The sequence below is a fragment of the Callithrix jacchus genome, chromosome 2 (assembly GCF_049354715.1).
Source record: "Callithrix jacchus isolate 240 chromosome 2, calJac240_pri, whole genome shotgun sequence".
Taxonomy (NCBI): Eukaryota; Metazoa; Chordata; class Mammalia; order Primates; family Cebidae; genus Callithrix; species Callithrix jacchus.
The window spans coordinates 122059992-122072688 of NC_133503.1; the positions used below are offsets into that span (position 1 = coordinate 122059992).

At 37.1% G+C, this 12697-nt stretch overlaps 1 protein-coding gene across 50 annotated transcripts in view; it reads left to right on the forward strand.

Annotated features, from left to right (window-relative positions):
- MEF2C (myocyte enhancer factor 2C) overlaps positions 1–12697 on the forward strand; it is a 177141-nt gene that overhangs the window by 156185 nt on the left and 8259 nt on the right. For 27 of the 50 annotated variants that reach the window (XM_078365213.1, XM_078365228.1, XM_002744774.6 and 24 more), the window contains 2 exons: positions 9964–10136; positions 12456–12585. In XM_078365213.1, coding sequence (XP_078221339.1) covers positions 9964–10136; positions 12456–12585 — 303 coding nt within the window. Of the gene's footprint in view, positions 1–9963; positions 10137–11582; positions 11607–12455; positions 12586–12697 lie in introns of all 50 variants that reach the window. The other 23 variants (XM_054252121.2, XM_078365224.1, XM_008991829.5 and 20 more) reach the window with 1 other exon arrangement.

Sequence of the window (12697 nt, forward strand, 5' to 3'; positions counted from 1 at the left end):
TATCTATTTTACTAGACATTATGCCCTCTTTTTATAATTTCTTGACTTTAGAGTCCACCCACCACCTCCAGTTGTGACAAAGAACCAATTATGTTGTATTTAAAGTATAAGGGGGAAAGAGCCCTGCTATACTAACATAGAACACTATAATATAGCATAAGAGAAGACTAAGTCTATGACCAGTTTACATATTCAAACATTATGACATTAATTTACATATAACAGTCAAGAAAACTGAATCTTTAGTTGGCTCTAATATTAAGCAACTCAGTGAAAACTGTAAAACCATGGAGCAAAATTTTTGCCCAAGGAGGAGTTTGGGAAAAGATTCCAGAGGCAGATAGTCAAAATAATAAAACAACCAATGAAAGTATGTGATACACGAGTTATTTTAGAGATGGCACTATTGCCCTTGAAAAGTCTGCTAAACTCCCCTTTTTCAGAATTGTTGTAAAAATTAAATGAGATAATTGACGCGAGGCATCTAGCACGGTTTCTGCCCCAGAGTAAGTGCTTGTTAATTAATATAAACTATGGTTGATATTATAATCATCTACATTCTTGATTTTCTAGGCTTTCTGGTTTTAATGTTTAGTTTAATTCAGTTCCAGTAGTATTTAAGAAATGTGCAGTGAAGGGAGCAGCACACTGGTAGGCTTCACAGAGATGTCCAGCACGGGCCTCCTATCCTCCAGGGTGGGAGTAAAGCAGATATATTAATAAATCTGAAGCAGAAAGTGAGAGCAGTGCAGTACAGTGCAACACATTTCACTTTGAACGTTATGAACTTATGATGTGTTCGCAGCAGTTGTGTAAATGTTAAAACCATAAGTAATTATTCTTTCTCTTCTGTCACGCTCTCTCTAATTTATACTGTCTCAATATTTTTGTTTATAAAAATGACTGAAAGAATGAGTGATTGTGTCAATAATGAAGACACCCCCTCATTTTTAGTGAAGAGACAGCCCCAAAATCTCAAGAAGTGAACAATTAAATGAGTCATAAATCTATCATTCATAGTTAAAGGGAATTTTTTAAAGATAGTATGGTTCGATAGCATTTTTATGGTGCAGTTAAAAACTATCCCTTTGGTAAAACAGTACCCAAAGGAGAATGATATTTTGGGGTGTTTTTTTTATACTGGAAACATCAGATTGTCAGTTTCTTCTTTACTTGCAAATACAAGGATGCATGCTAAATCTCAGACATCTGGCTTTTGTAATGTAGTGGTAGCAACCTGCATTTTGGATTCAAATCAAAGCTCTCTTCCTTGCTGAGCTGGTGATCTCAGTCAAGTAACAGAATCTTCTTAAGCCTCAGTTTCCTCATCTGTCAAAAGCTGGGATGATGAGGCCTAAATCCGCATTACTGTTAGGACAAATGAGAAAGTGGTTTGCCAACACAAACTGCTTTATGGACTCTCAATCTTTGGAAAAACAACTTAGTAATAAGTAAAAATTCTTTATCGCTCCCTCACAATCCAGAGCTTACACAGTATGTGCTGTACATTAAAAGCTCATTATCTCATTGACAGATAGACTGTTAATTTCACACACACACACACACACACACACACACACTCAGACTCACTCAACACAGCCCAAGAAATATCAAGGACAAAGAGGCTAGATAAAGCTCTGGTCCAGCATCAGGTGACATGGTCAAAGAGAAGAGACAAGTATCTTTTTAGAACGTCTGATGCCTCCGAACTGGTATGGCCAAGAATAGTTCTCGGCTTTGGTGCAGTCTTGGGGTATTTTTCTAAGAACATACCACAGAATGCACTGAGGTCTCACAGGAGTTTCTTCATAGTTTAACATTATGCATTATTATATAATTTCCCTAAGAAACCCCCAGAAAAAGTGGAGCTTTGATTTTGTGTGTAAGAATCCCTAATCAGGAGTCTTTAGCAAGATAAGAATCAGAAATCTGATTTGCTCCCTTTCTACATTAAGCATATTGAAATTTTCATCGTTTCCAGATTGCTGACCCCTGAATGTTTTGTGGTTGCCTTTTCTCTTAGAGTTATTTAATGAAAAAAAAACTGATTTTGATACACAACAGCTGAATAACTTACAGCTTCTAGTACATGTAACAAGGTTTCAGGCATTCAGTCTAGGACTGCAGTCTAGAAGGTCATATCTTTCCGCTAAATTTTTTTTTACAACTGTCACTTCCAGTAGAGTAGAGGACTGTATGAGCAAGTTTATGACACACAATTGCAAAGTAATTTTCTATTAAAAAAAGGTATGTCATTTGAGACACAAAACAATATCCTGATATTGGAAACTAATTTCTAATCTTAAGACTTTGAAAACTCAAATATAAAGTTAATTGACAATAGTGAACATTATTATGTATGTGATGTTTCCTGTCTAAAAAGCCAGTATGCTGTAACTGTTTTCAAAAAATCGTTTTAATATTTTTAAGTGAGTAAAACGTTTTGTCAAAGTAAAAGCAGCAAACCGATATGTCAGAGGTCCAGCTATATATCCAGCTTAATGTTTTCCTGTGGCAGTTTGCTTCAAATCCCTCAAAATCAGATACTATTAACAAATTACCAAACAAAGCAATTTTTATACAGTTATGTGTTAGAAGTTACTTCCCAGATAACAACTAATCACAGATACTAAAAAATACCAGACATTTTGCTTTAACATTGAGTATTTCTGATAGAAGCTGGTCTCTTAAATTGACAATAAGTAAGCATCTTTAGCATTTGAATTATTACAGGGGAGAAGATTATTGACTAAAATATTACAAAATCTACTTTTAAAAGCATACTTAATCATCCACTCAAAATAACACACTGTAGGTTAAAGCAACTATGCTGGTGTCCAGTGTAGCTAACCCAATATTTTCTACTTGTAAATATTTGTTTATCCAGAAAGAGACCAAAAATATGGTTTGAAGCATCACCATTCTGTGCCTCTTTATGCGAGCTCAGTGTCTTCTGAACCAAAACTACTATTTATTAAGCCCAAGTTGACCTTAAAATATGTCACTCAAACATACATATAACCTCTGGCTTAGAACAAACTTGACTCTCTTGTTCCTGGTCTCACAAATCAATCGTGTCCTCTCTTCATTTATATCCCCATAATTTTAAAATGATACTCAACAGGCCGGGCGCGGTGGCTCATGCCTGTAATCCCAGAACTTTGGGAGGCTGAAGTGGGTGGATCACCTGAGGTCAGGCGTTTGAGACCAGCCTAACCAATATGGAGAAACCTCATCTCTACTAAAAATACAAAATTAGCCACACATGGTGGCACAGGCCTTTAATCCCAGCCACTCGGGAGGCTCAGGCAGGAGGATCACTTAAACCCGGGAGGTGGAGGTTCCAGTGAGCTGAGATCGCACCATTGCACTTCGGCCTGGGCAACAGGAGCAAAACTCTGTCTCAAAAAAAAAAAAAAAAGAGAAAGAAATAGAGAGTAGACATAGAAAGGCTTTCACAATCTCACAGCATGACCGATTCTGAAGGAGCAGTATAGTGTACTTCAGGGCAGGGACTCTGGACATACTGCTTGGGTTCAAATCATAGCTCCACCAGTTGATAGCTGTTTGACATTGAGCAAGTCACTGGACCTCTCTTTTCTTCATTTTCTCGTTTCTCATATGGATACTATTAGTACCCCACAGGATTGTCCTTGTGAGGATTAAAAGTGCTTTACACCCATTTACAACATCTAGCACTTATATAGCCGTTACAAGTGCCTAGTACTCTTTGGAGCAGTTAATGTGTATGCTTAATGTTGTGAGGATTATTGGTAAATAACACTTTACACAGTGTTCGTGATTGCTAATATTGTTGGATGGCCAGATTGTTAATGTCTGCCTCAGATGAGTACCTGAGAGCCTCTGATTCAGATTACTTTTATGCTTCTTTCACACTAAGGAAATACTTCTGTTGAGAAAACTAAGGCTCAGTAGGGTTCAGAGAACTCTTAACAGAAACATCTTGAGTAGAACCTGGTTTTCTCTGCCATGTCTTTTTTTGTCCCCAACTCCCGGCTGCCTGTAAATCTTTCCATCTGCGCTGCCTCATTCAGACATCACTTCTAGAATGCCCTAGAACAGGGCATTCTAACTAGCTTCTCTTAACAGTGGCCCATCCTCCTTTTGTCTCTCCTTTCTACTGGCATCATTTTTCTTTTCTTATTTTTTTCATCTTTTTTTTTTTCCAAACACAAATTTAACAAAGCTAACAACTCAGAAGCTATCTTAGGTGCTCATTTTCTAGAATGTAAAGTTTGGTAAAAGTTCAGTATAGAGTATAAAGTTTGATAAAAGTTGAGTATAAAGTCTTTTAGACTTTATACTTTTATAAAGTATAACTGTATATGTTCACTATACAGCATAAAGTTAACACAATCTGAGAGGTTCATGTTGGCCAAGGCTTCTCCTTCAACTTCCGAAAACTGTCTGCTCTACAAGACCTGACGTTTCATCTTCAGAGAAATGCCCCTCCTCTTCAACTCCGAGATCTCTCCGTCCTGTGCTCCTTCTCTCCTCGAAGTCTCTCTCCGAACCATCTGATAAAATCCTATTCACTCTTAATTGCCACCTTGCCACCATTCTTTCCCCTGGTGAAAAGTTCTGTATGAGTAAATTAGTTTGAGATTTATCTTGCTAGAGTGGCAACTCATGGCAACAACCTATGGCAGTCTACTCGTCAGTGTGGAAGAAAATATCCGAGTCTTAAAGTTTTTATTTTCATGAGGGAAAATGTCTGACTTGTTTGACTCTACCACTTGCAGTTAGCTAAGGTAATGTGCTGTGAAATGATTAACAGGTGCAACAGGTAGAAAAGAAGCTTTAATTAACTCTCTATAAACAAATTTAGTAGGTGGGCACGTATGTGATTTCCTGGCTTTTATACCCTATTGTTGATAAGCAGTTTGTCTCAGTAGTGTACTTGATCATCAGTACCAAGTAATCACTATCTAAAATAGAAAATTTTCTCAAGTAGCATAAAGAGAAGAAACCCTCTGAATTTAACAAGTTACTCATTACATTTTCAGTTCTCACCTCATTGTCCCTCAGTAACTTACCTTTTAGTGCTTTTCCTAAATAATTCTTAATTTTTCTAGCATATTCTACATATTTACTTGTGAAGCACCTGAAACATATAAAGAACTAGTACTTTGTGTAGTATGACTGCCTGTAATTGCAACAGAGGGGAGTGAGTTCAATGTGGGCTGAAGTTGTCTGAAAGGCATCATGAAAGAGTTGAAACTTTAGCTGATCCTTAAAAGAGGAATTTGAGTTAAACAGGAGAGCAAATACTGCCAGTTACTGAACTGCTAGAGCAAAGATTTGCATGTATTCCGAGGACCATAAGGCAGGCCGTGGCCATCGGAAACTAGGTTTGATAGATAGAGTGTATCGACTGTAGACAGTTCTGAGCACCAGGCAGGGCACTGACTCAGCTGTGTTAAGCATTCATGTATGGAAAAGGAACCTGATGGAAGTAGCAGTTCAGAAAGATTTCCTTGGGTAGGTTGGTTAGTATCACACAAATGCACAAAAGTTTGCATACAGCTTTAAGTAATTCCTCTGAAGGCCTGAAACTCCTCTGAAGCCCGGGTTAAGAATCCTTCAACTAGAGACCAGGGCCCCAGATGAAGAGTTGCTGAAATAGTTACTGAAAATGAAAGCTAGAGCTAAGATGAAAGCCAAAGATGGTAGCAGTGGAGGTAGAGCCAGGCATTTTCGAAGAAAAATGAACAAGATTTGTTATCTCATTGGATATGGAGATGGAAGAAGAAGGGAATGATGGAAGATGACAGTTTTGTAGATTAAAAAATGTTATGCCAGTGACTGAATTAGCCATGGTCCATAGGGACTATTTCTGTTTGCGCTTACTAGTCTTACATGCTTGTATTCATAATAGAAAGTCCTAGAAAAGAAGAAGGAACAAGTCAAAAAACTCAAAATGCCTAAACATCCAAATAAAAAAAAAAGTTTCAGAACTTTGGACTCAGAGATACATGTTCAATTGAGCTCTGTGAGACAAGGCAAAATGCCTTCCCCATAATATCTTAAGCCAGGAATATGTTCTCTGAATTTACAACTTCTTAAAATAGGAGTCAATAAAGAAAAAAATGCAGCAAGTGTTTGCAAGTTAACTGCGGAGAGGAATTTTTTTCTCCTAACACTGCATTCAAGTTCTGTCGATTGACACTAATTTTAATATGAGTACATACAAACTTGTAACCAGAAGAGGTGATTCTGTTATCCTTTATGTAAGTTAACTCATATATGCTTAAATTTGTTATTTTTATGTAAAGCGATATTTTAATCAAGAAACTATAAAACAAACTGACTCTAAAGTTGGTCTGTACTTCATTTTCTTATAATCTATAATCAGGAAATTGATTCACTCCTGCTTTATAATTTTTGTGCCTTTAAGTGGTCAGAGGAATGTGACATCTGCATATGGTCATGTCTAAATTGATAATTGTCCAGGCGGAGAGTAATTTTAAAACATAGCATGAAAAAAGGTTGAATCTGTATATTAGAAGGTTGTTGAGAGATGGTGTTTCCCACCTCCCGGACCCCTGAATTTAAATATGACCATTCTCTTTGGTGAATTTATCGTAAGGTGGGACAACAGGCTCGACACTGGCCACAGCATTCTGAGTGAGGAGGCGGCTGCGGTTTCCCAGCCGGTTTAAATGCAGGCTCTTCTTAGCAGTAAACCACACGCATGTATTCATCATTGATTTTCAAATGATGGGTTTCCATATCACTGGTTTAGGATCCACAGTCTTGCATTCCTGAATCTATATTATGCCCAAAGAATAACAATTTGGTGGCTGGAAACAGAAATGGTTATTATACGGCTCCAAAATGCTGGCTGGCACAGTATGCTAAAAACAGCAGAAATTCACTAGCAAAAGGCAGAATATATTTGTTCTTAAAAATAACTTTATGCTCTAAAAATATGGATTTAACAAGTGTCATCCTGGTTCAAAATATTTTACATTTCAATATGTAAACACCTTAAAAATATGTGACTAATCTTCTAAAATGGCATCATTTCCAAATAACAGGAAATATTCCAAGAGAAAAATAGAAGGCTTTTTAAATCAATTTTTTAGTTTTGAGGTATTTATTGAATGAAAAACTACAATGTATGTTTACTTTGTTTTTCCCGACTGCTGCCCTGAATCACTATTTAAAATGTGGGCAAAAAGACGTAAGCTTTGTTGGAATTTCTCAGAGCGTTTACTGTAGAAAATGCTAAAAAACAACAACAACCAAAAAAAACTTTTCTCAGGGCCTCTGTGAAGCATTTCCATTTTCGCACACTGGCCCAGTGCTTGTCCTATCACAGGACAACACATTTCACGAAGCGGTTTTACTTCCTTTTAGCAAAATAACTCCTCCATGCAAACCAGTATCGGCATCTACCGAGCTGGGGTTTTAGTTTCTTCTGATCTATTCAAGCTTCATTGCACTGCTTAACTGACATTTTTCCCCCCTTCTTTTGAAATTACCCAGCTAATTTTCCATTTGATTGTTTATATAAACCAGATCTCACACAGGCTTAATAGATAAGTGATCTATGTCTTCAGTGTGTCTGTCCATCTGACCTTCAGCTGACAGGAAAGTATAGTGCAGATTTTGCCTTGATGTTCTCATTCCCTTTTTATCCAGTAGAATCTATTAATTCAGACGAAGTTCGTAACATATTCACAATAATGATTCAGGATGACATATTAAATATCAAACTCCTTTAAGCACTCCTTTTTGTCAAGCATTTCTCTTTAAAGTGAACATACTTTCTTTTCTTTGTTTTTTCTTCTGCTGAGAAAAGGTAAATGCATTGTTTCATGTCACAGCTTTTGCCACCGAATACTGTTTGAATTTACCATAAAGAAAATTTTGGCTTTTGTAGCATTTATCTAGCTTTAGAGAATTTGGCTAATTTTAGAGAATTTTGGCTAATTTTCCAGAAGTTTTATTATAGAAGGGAATTTATATTCAGATTCAACCAACATTTCTAAAGCTACTCCTGTGTGCTCAATACATGTTTTGTATTGAGTCCAGTTTGTTTCTTTTTTTTACCCCAGGAACTAGAATAATTTTATTCATAATCCAATTGACAGACTTATCTTGTAGTTATTTGTTATATATACAGCCTGTTTATTCATGCATGAAGTGAGACAGGTAAATGAATGGGATATGAAGAACAAATGTGCTTTATGCAGTGTGCCTCAAATATATTTTGCTTCTAAAGATGTTCCCATAAATATCTCCTGAAATATACCTTTGCTCTGCCTTCCCAGTTCCTCATGGCCTCTATCTCAGGCCATCCAGGTGGTCTCTAGACTGGTCTACCCTAGCAGGCCTTACTAATTCCTGAGTATAGCAATGCCAGTAGATCTTTCTGACCACTTAGAGGTCTGTGTCATACTTCTCCTCTGAAACTTTAATTTCCACCATATAAACCCAAGGCATTTTAGCCTGGAATTCAAGATCTCCACAGCCCAGCCTCTGCATCCCTCTCGAGTCTCTGACACCCCTTTCTTTTCTGGGACCCCTTCTAAACAGGTTCCTCTCAGTGCTCCTTACCATGCTCTGTAAATTCCGACCTCAGCCCTTTCCTACCACCCAGTCACAAGCCTGGAATGTCTTCCTATGGCCTTTCTTTCTTCAAGGCTACCTCATCAATTCCTGCCTCTTCCGTGAATCTTTTATCAGATAACGTCTTCTCTCTGGGGAACTCAATAACACTTAATCTGGGTTACTCTGCAGGCCCTTCACCCTACACTGCATTGTACTGGTCTTTATGTTTTCCATGAGTATATATTGGATTACCACGAAGAGATTTCAGAGCTTTTCAAGCGTGGGGACTTGTCTTTGCATCATCACTGGGTAGCACACAATCTCATTCATGTAGGGGTAAGAGATACTTGTGTTTTGTAATGATGACAATAACAAAGAGGTTTAACTGTCTTCTTTAGAAAGGTCAGAAAAAAACTGTCTAGTTTCTAGCAAGAATTGTTGAATCAGGTAGTTGGTTTCTCTTATTCCCATCAGAGGCAGTGGAGGAAGTCAGCAGACGTCTCACTGAGTCCGCTCTTATGCCAGCCCTGCTGGCATCTGTAATCAACTCCTCCCTAGCTCTCTTGGTCATATTTTGAAATATGAAAAACGGAGACCTTGGGATATCCACGTCTCTGTTAGCAGGGTGCTGAATATCAGAGACCTAAGAAAACCCTTTCAGTCTTCCCGTTTAATGGCTATTCCTGTGCCTTGGTGAATCAGCACTTTAGCGGAGGCATCAACACTTCGTTTCAGCTCCAGGGAAGGAGTCTTGCTTTCTGAAGTTCTTTGTGAGCAGGAAAGCAAGTCTTCAGGGTTATACACTGAACTTAGAGAAGAGGGCAAACCAGATGGAAGAAAAACCATAGAGAGAATTCACTCAGAGAAAAGCGGAACGGAACAGCAAAATGTGTAAGCGGCTTCCCCTCCTCCTGCATGTCCTAGAAATTACAGTCTTGCTAGTATGCCCTTTCTTCATTTAAGGACACAGACACACAAAATAAAACCCAAACCAATGAACTGAAAGAGTGAGTCACGCCAGTCAGGCCTCCACCAAGCTAGTCAATTAAAGTACAGGACCAGTCCTGTGCTTTTCTTAGACCCTGAACTACTGTCTGACTTTCTTCCTGAATATTTTTGACAGGAAAAAAAAGTATATCCTGATTTCTGAGCAAGATAATGTGTATTGGCTCTCTTCTCATAAAAAGTTTTCAATCTTCCTTCAGAGGACTGTTAAATAATTAATTGGGTTACTGGTCCCGTGGAGGTTAAATCAGTCATCCTATGGTTTTGCAATGTATGTCTTACCATTAAGCTTTTGTTTTTATTCTCATGTTGTGTATTCTTCAGAAACATATTTGACCTAGATTTCTTCCTGAGTGCTTTATTGTTTTCTGTTGACAGGGAACGGGTATGGCAATCCCCGAAACTCACCAGGTCTGCTGGTCTCACCTGGTAACTTGAACAAGAATATGCAAGCAAAATCTCCTCCCCCAATGAATTTAGGAATGAATAACCGTAAACCAGATCTCCGAGTTCTTATTCCACCAGGCAGCAAGAATACGATGCCATCAGTGGTAATACAAAACTACATTTTAAATAAATATTGATAATGTTTTGTATATGTTTTGTTGTTTTTGTGTTTGTCTAACTTGATGAATTACTTACATTCTCCCAGAAAATTAACACATCAGTGCCACTGACAGAGCATTGTTTGTATTTAGCTATTATTTCTGGAAACTGGTTTGCATTTCCCTTTTCTGTGTTTAAAAGCAGACAAAAAAAATCTAGTGATCTTCACTAGGTTGGTGTTCTGGGACAAGAAAAACATTTTCTATTAAGGCTTTCAATATATAGTTGGAAAAAAATCAGACACCACCATTGGTCAATCTGTCCCATAAGCAAAATAATGATAGGTAGTGAGGTACTTCATAACATAATATTTTTACAATATTTATGTCTTCAATTTGCTGACAATGAGAAAATACTTTACATAATTTCTAAATGAACTTTCTCCTGTTAATTAGCAACTCCTTTCTTAGATGTATTGCAATGATAATATCTGACACATCACATGCCTGCTCACTGCCTCAGTTCATCTTTCCACATATGTACTTCATGAGCATAACAATCTCTCAAAAGCAATTGTGTTAAAATCCTAGGCATTTTAAGAACAAAGGTTATATTTTACATTAAAAAAATTGTGACGTCTAAGAAAAATAATAAATTTTAAATAGAGATTATATCCCCAGACCCTACTAAGATGAAGATAATATTGTGGGACCAAATTCAACAACAAAGAGACTTACGTCCGTGTTGTACAAATTAGCTTTGCTAAGAGCAAGAGCATTTAAAACTAAGATTCAGTAGACAAATTTAGATCATTCTGCACACACATTTCTTTCTTTTTTTTTTCCTCTGCTCTGTGGCAAGCTTCAGGGTAAAACAGTCCTGCGAGCTGATTAGCTTATTATGGCACAGTGCAGATTAATTTTGAATATCAACCAAAAAAAATCACATAATATGCAACATTCCCTTCAGTAAAAACTGGGTCTGATAAATATAACCTTCTACAGGGCAACAGCCAAGCAGTGTGGGCCACACATGGCAGGCCATCTCTATCAACAGATTTATTCTAGGTCCCTTAAAACTGATGCTGTCCCAGGGAATCTGTGCTGGATCAGTCAGGTCCCTCTCTGGCAGTGAGGTGTAGCTCCCTGTCCTCCAGCAAGTGGGGTTTCAAAATACAGTCTTTTTTTTTCAAAATGGGGTGATGAAATAATGAACATTGAGACACTGACGTGGGCTGAAAACTGGATAGATTGTCTTCACATTTGAGACAAACAGCTCATTAAGGGAAACAAAGAATGTCTTTGTAAGGATTTATCTTTGGAGTCTGGGTTTTAAAACTGTTTAAACTGTTGTGTCTATCGGAAGATGCTTTTCCTTTTGTTGAAAAGATTTTGCCCAATTATAAATATTTATGGACACTAATTAATAAAACTCCTTCCGCATGCTCTCAGTCCGAGGATGTCGACCTGCTTTTGGTAAGTGGTGAGACCGCTTCCCTTAAATGGCATGTGCAAAACTACTTTTAGGTAGAGGTGGTAGCTTTGATGAAATTGAAAGATATTGGAAGTCACCATTGATTATGTTTAAATACCATTAATTTCTGGTATCACTCACAGGTGAAAAGAATGTCAGTTTTTTTTTTTTTATGTTTCAATATTTTTTCTGTTTTCAATATTTTAGGACAATTTATAGTAAAATTCAAACACGCAAAAAAGTTCTTTCATTATATAAAACTAAAATATTTCTTCTAGGAATTAAATTCTCATGATTTTGTGTGATGGATCCTTTACCTCTTTACTGTAAGGAGTTAAATATTCGCATTAGCTGCTTTGCCATCTAGTTTGAGGGAAGTTGAGAAGAATCTGAACAAAGTGGTCAGAGCACCACCTGCTGGTCAGAATGTAACATGAGCCCCTACTCATTTGCTCTCTGCTGTATGTAGAACTGAACATAAAAACTACTATGGTTGATTTTAATTTTTGTAAAATTTGCATTTGAATAAAAACTGAAACAATGGAAGTACAGTATACATATTTCATCAGTTTTCAACATAGTCTGTTTTTACCCATAATAAAGCTATGGTACTTGTTACTAGTTCAGTTGCCTAGGAGATACTGATGTAATGGGTTACTATGGCAACAGCTGGTCTCTTGAAGGATTGTAAATGATAGGGTTGGCAGAGTTCATAGAGACACATGTTAAATGATTAATTTCATGAGATTTGTACCAAGTTATCTCTCTATGTGCAAAACTAATGCTGAAATCTAATATTTTTAACTTTTTAAAAAATTCCATCAATAATGTCTTTTTATTTACTTTAAAAGAATCAAAGGATAAATAACTCCCAGTCGGCTCAGTCGTTGGCTACCCCAGTGGTTTCCGTAGCAACTCCTACTTTACCAGGACAAGGAATGGGAGGATATCCATCAGCCATTTCAACAACATATGGTACCGGTGAGTAGCTTTGTCACGTGCAATTAGTACACTAAATACTTTTTATTGAAAAGCAAGATTAAAAAGTTATCTTTTACTCTATCAGGAAGCTTTATTTAGTATTTGCGCTGTC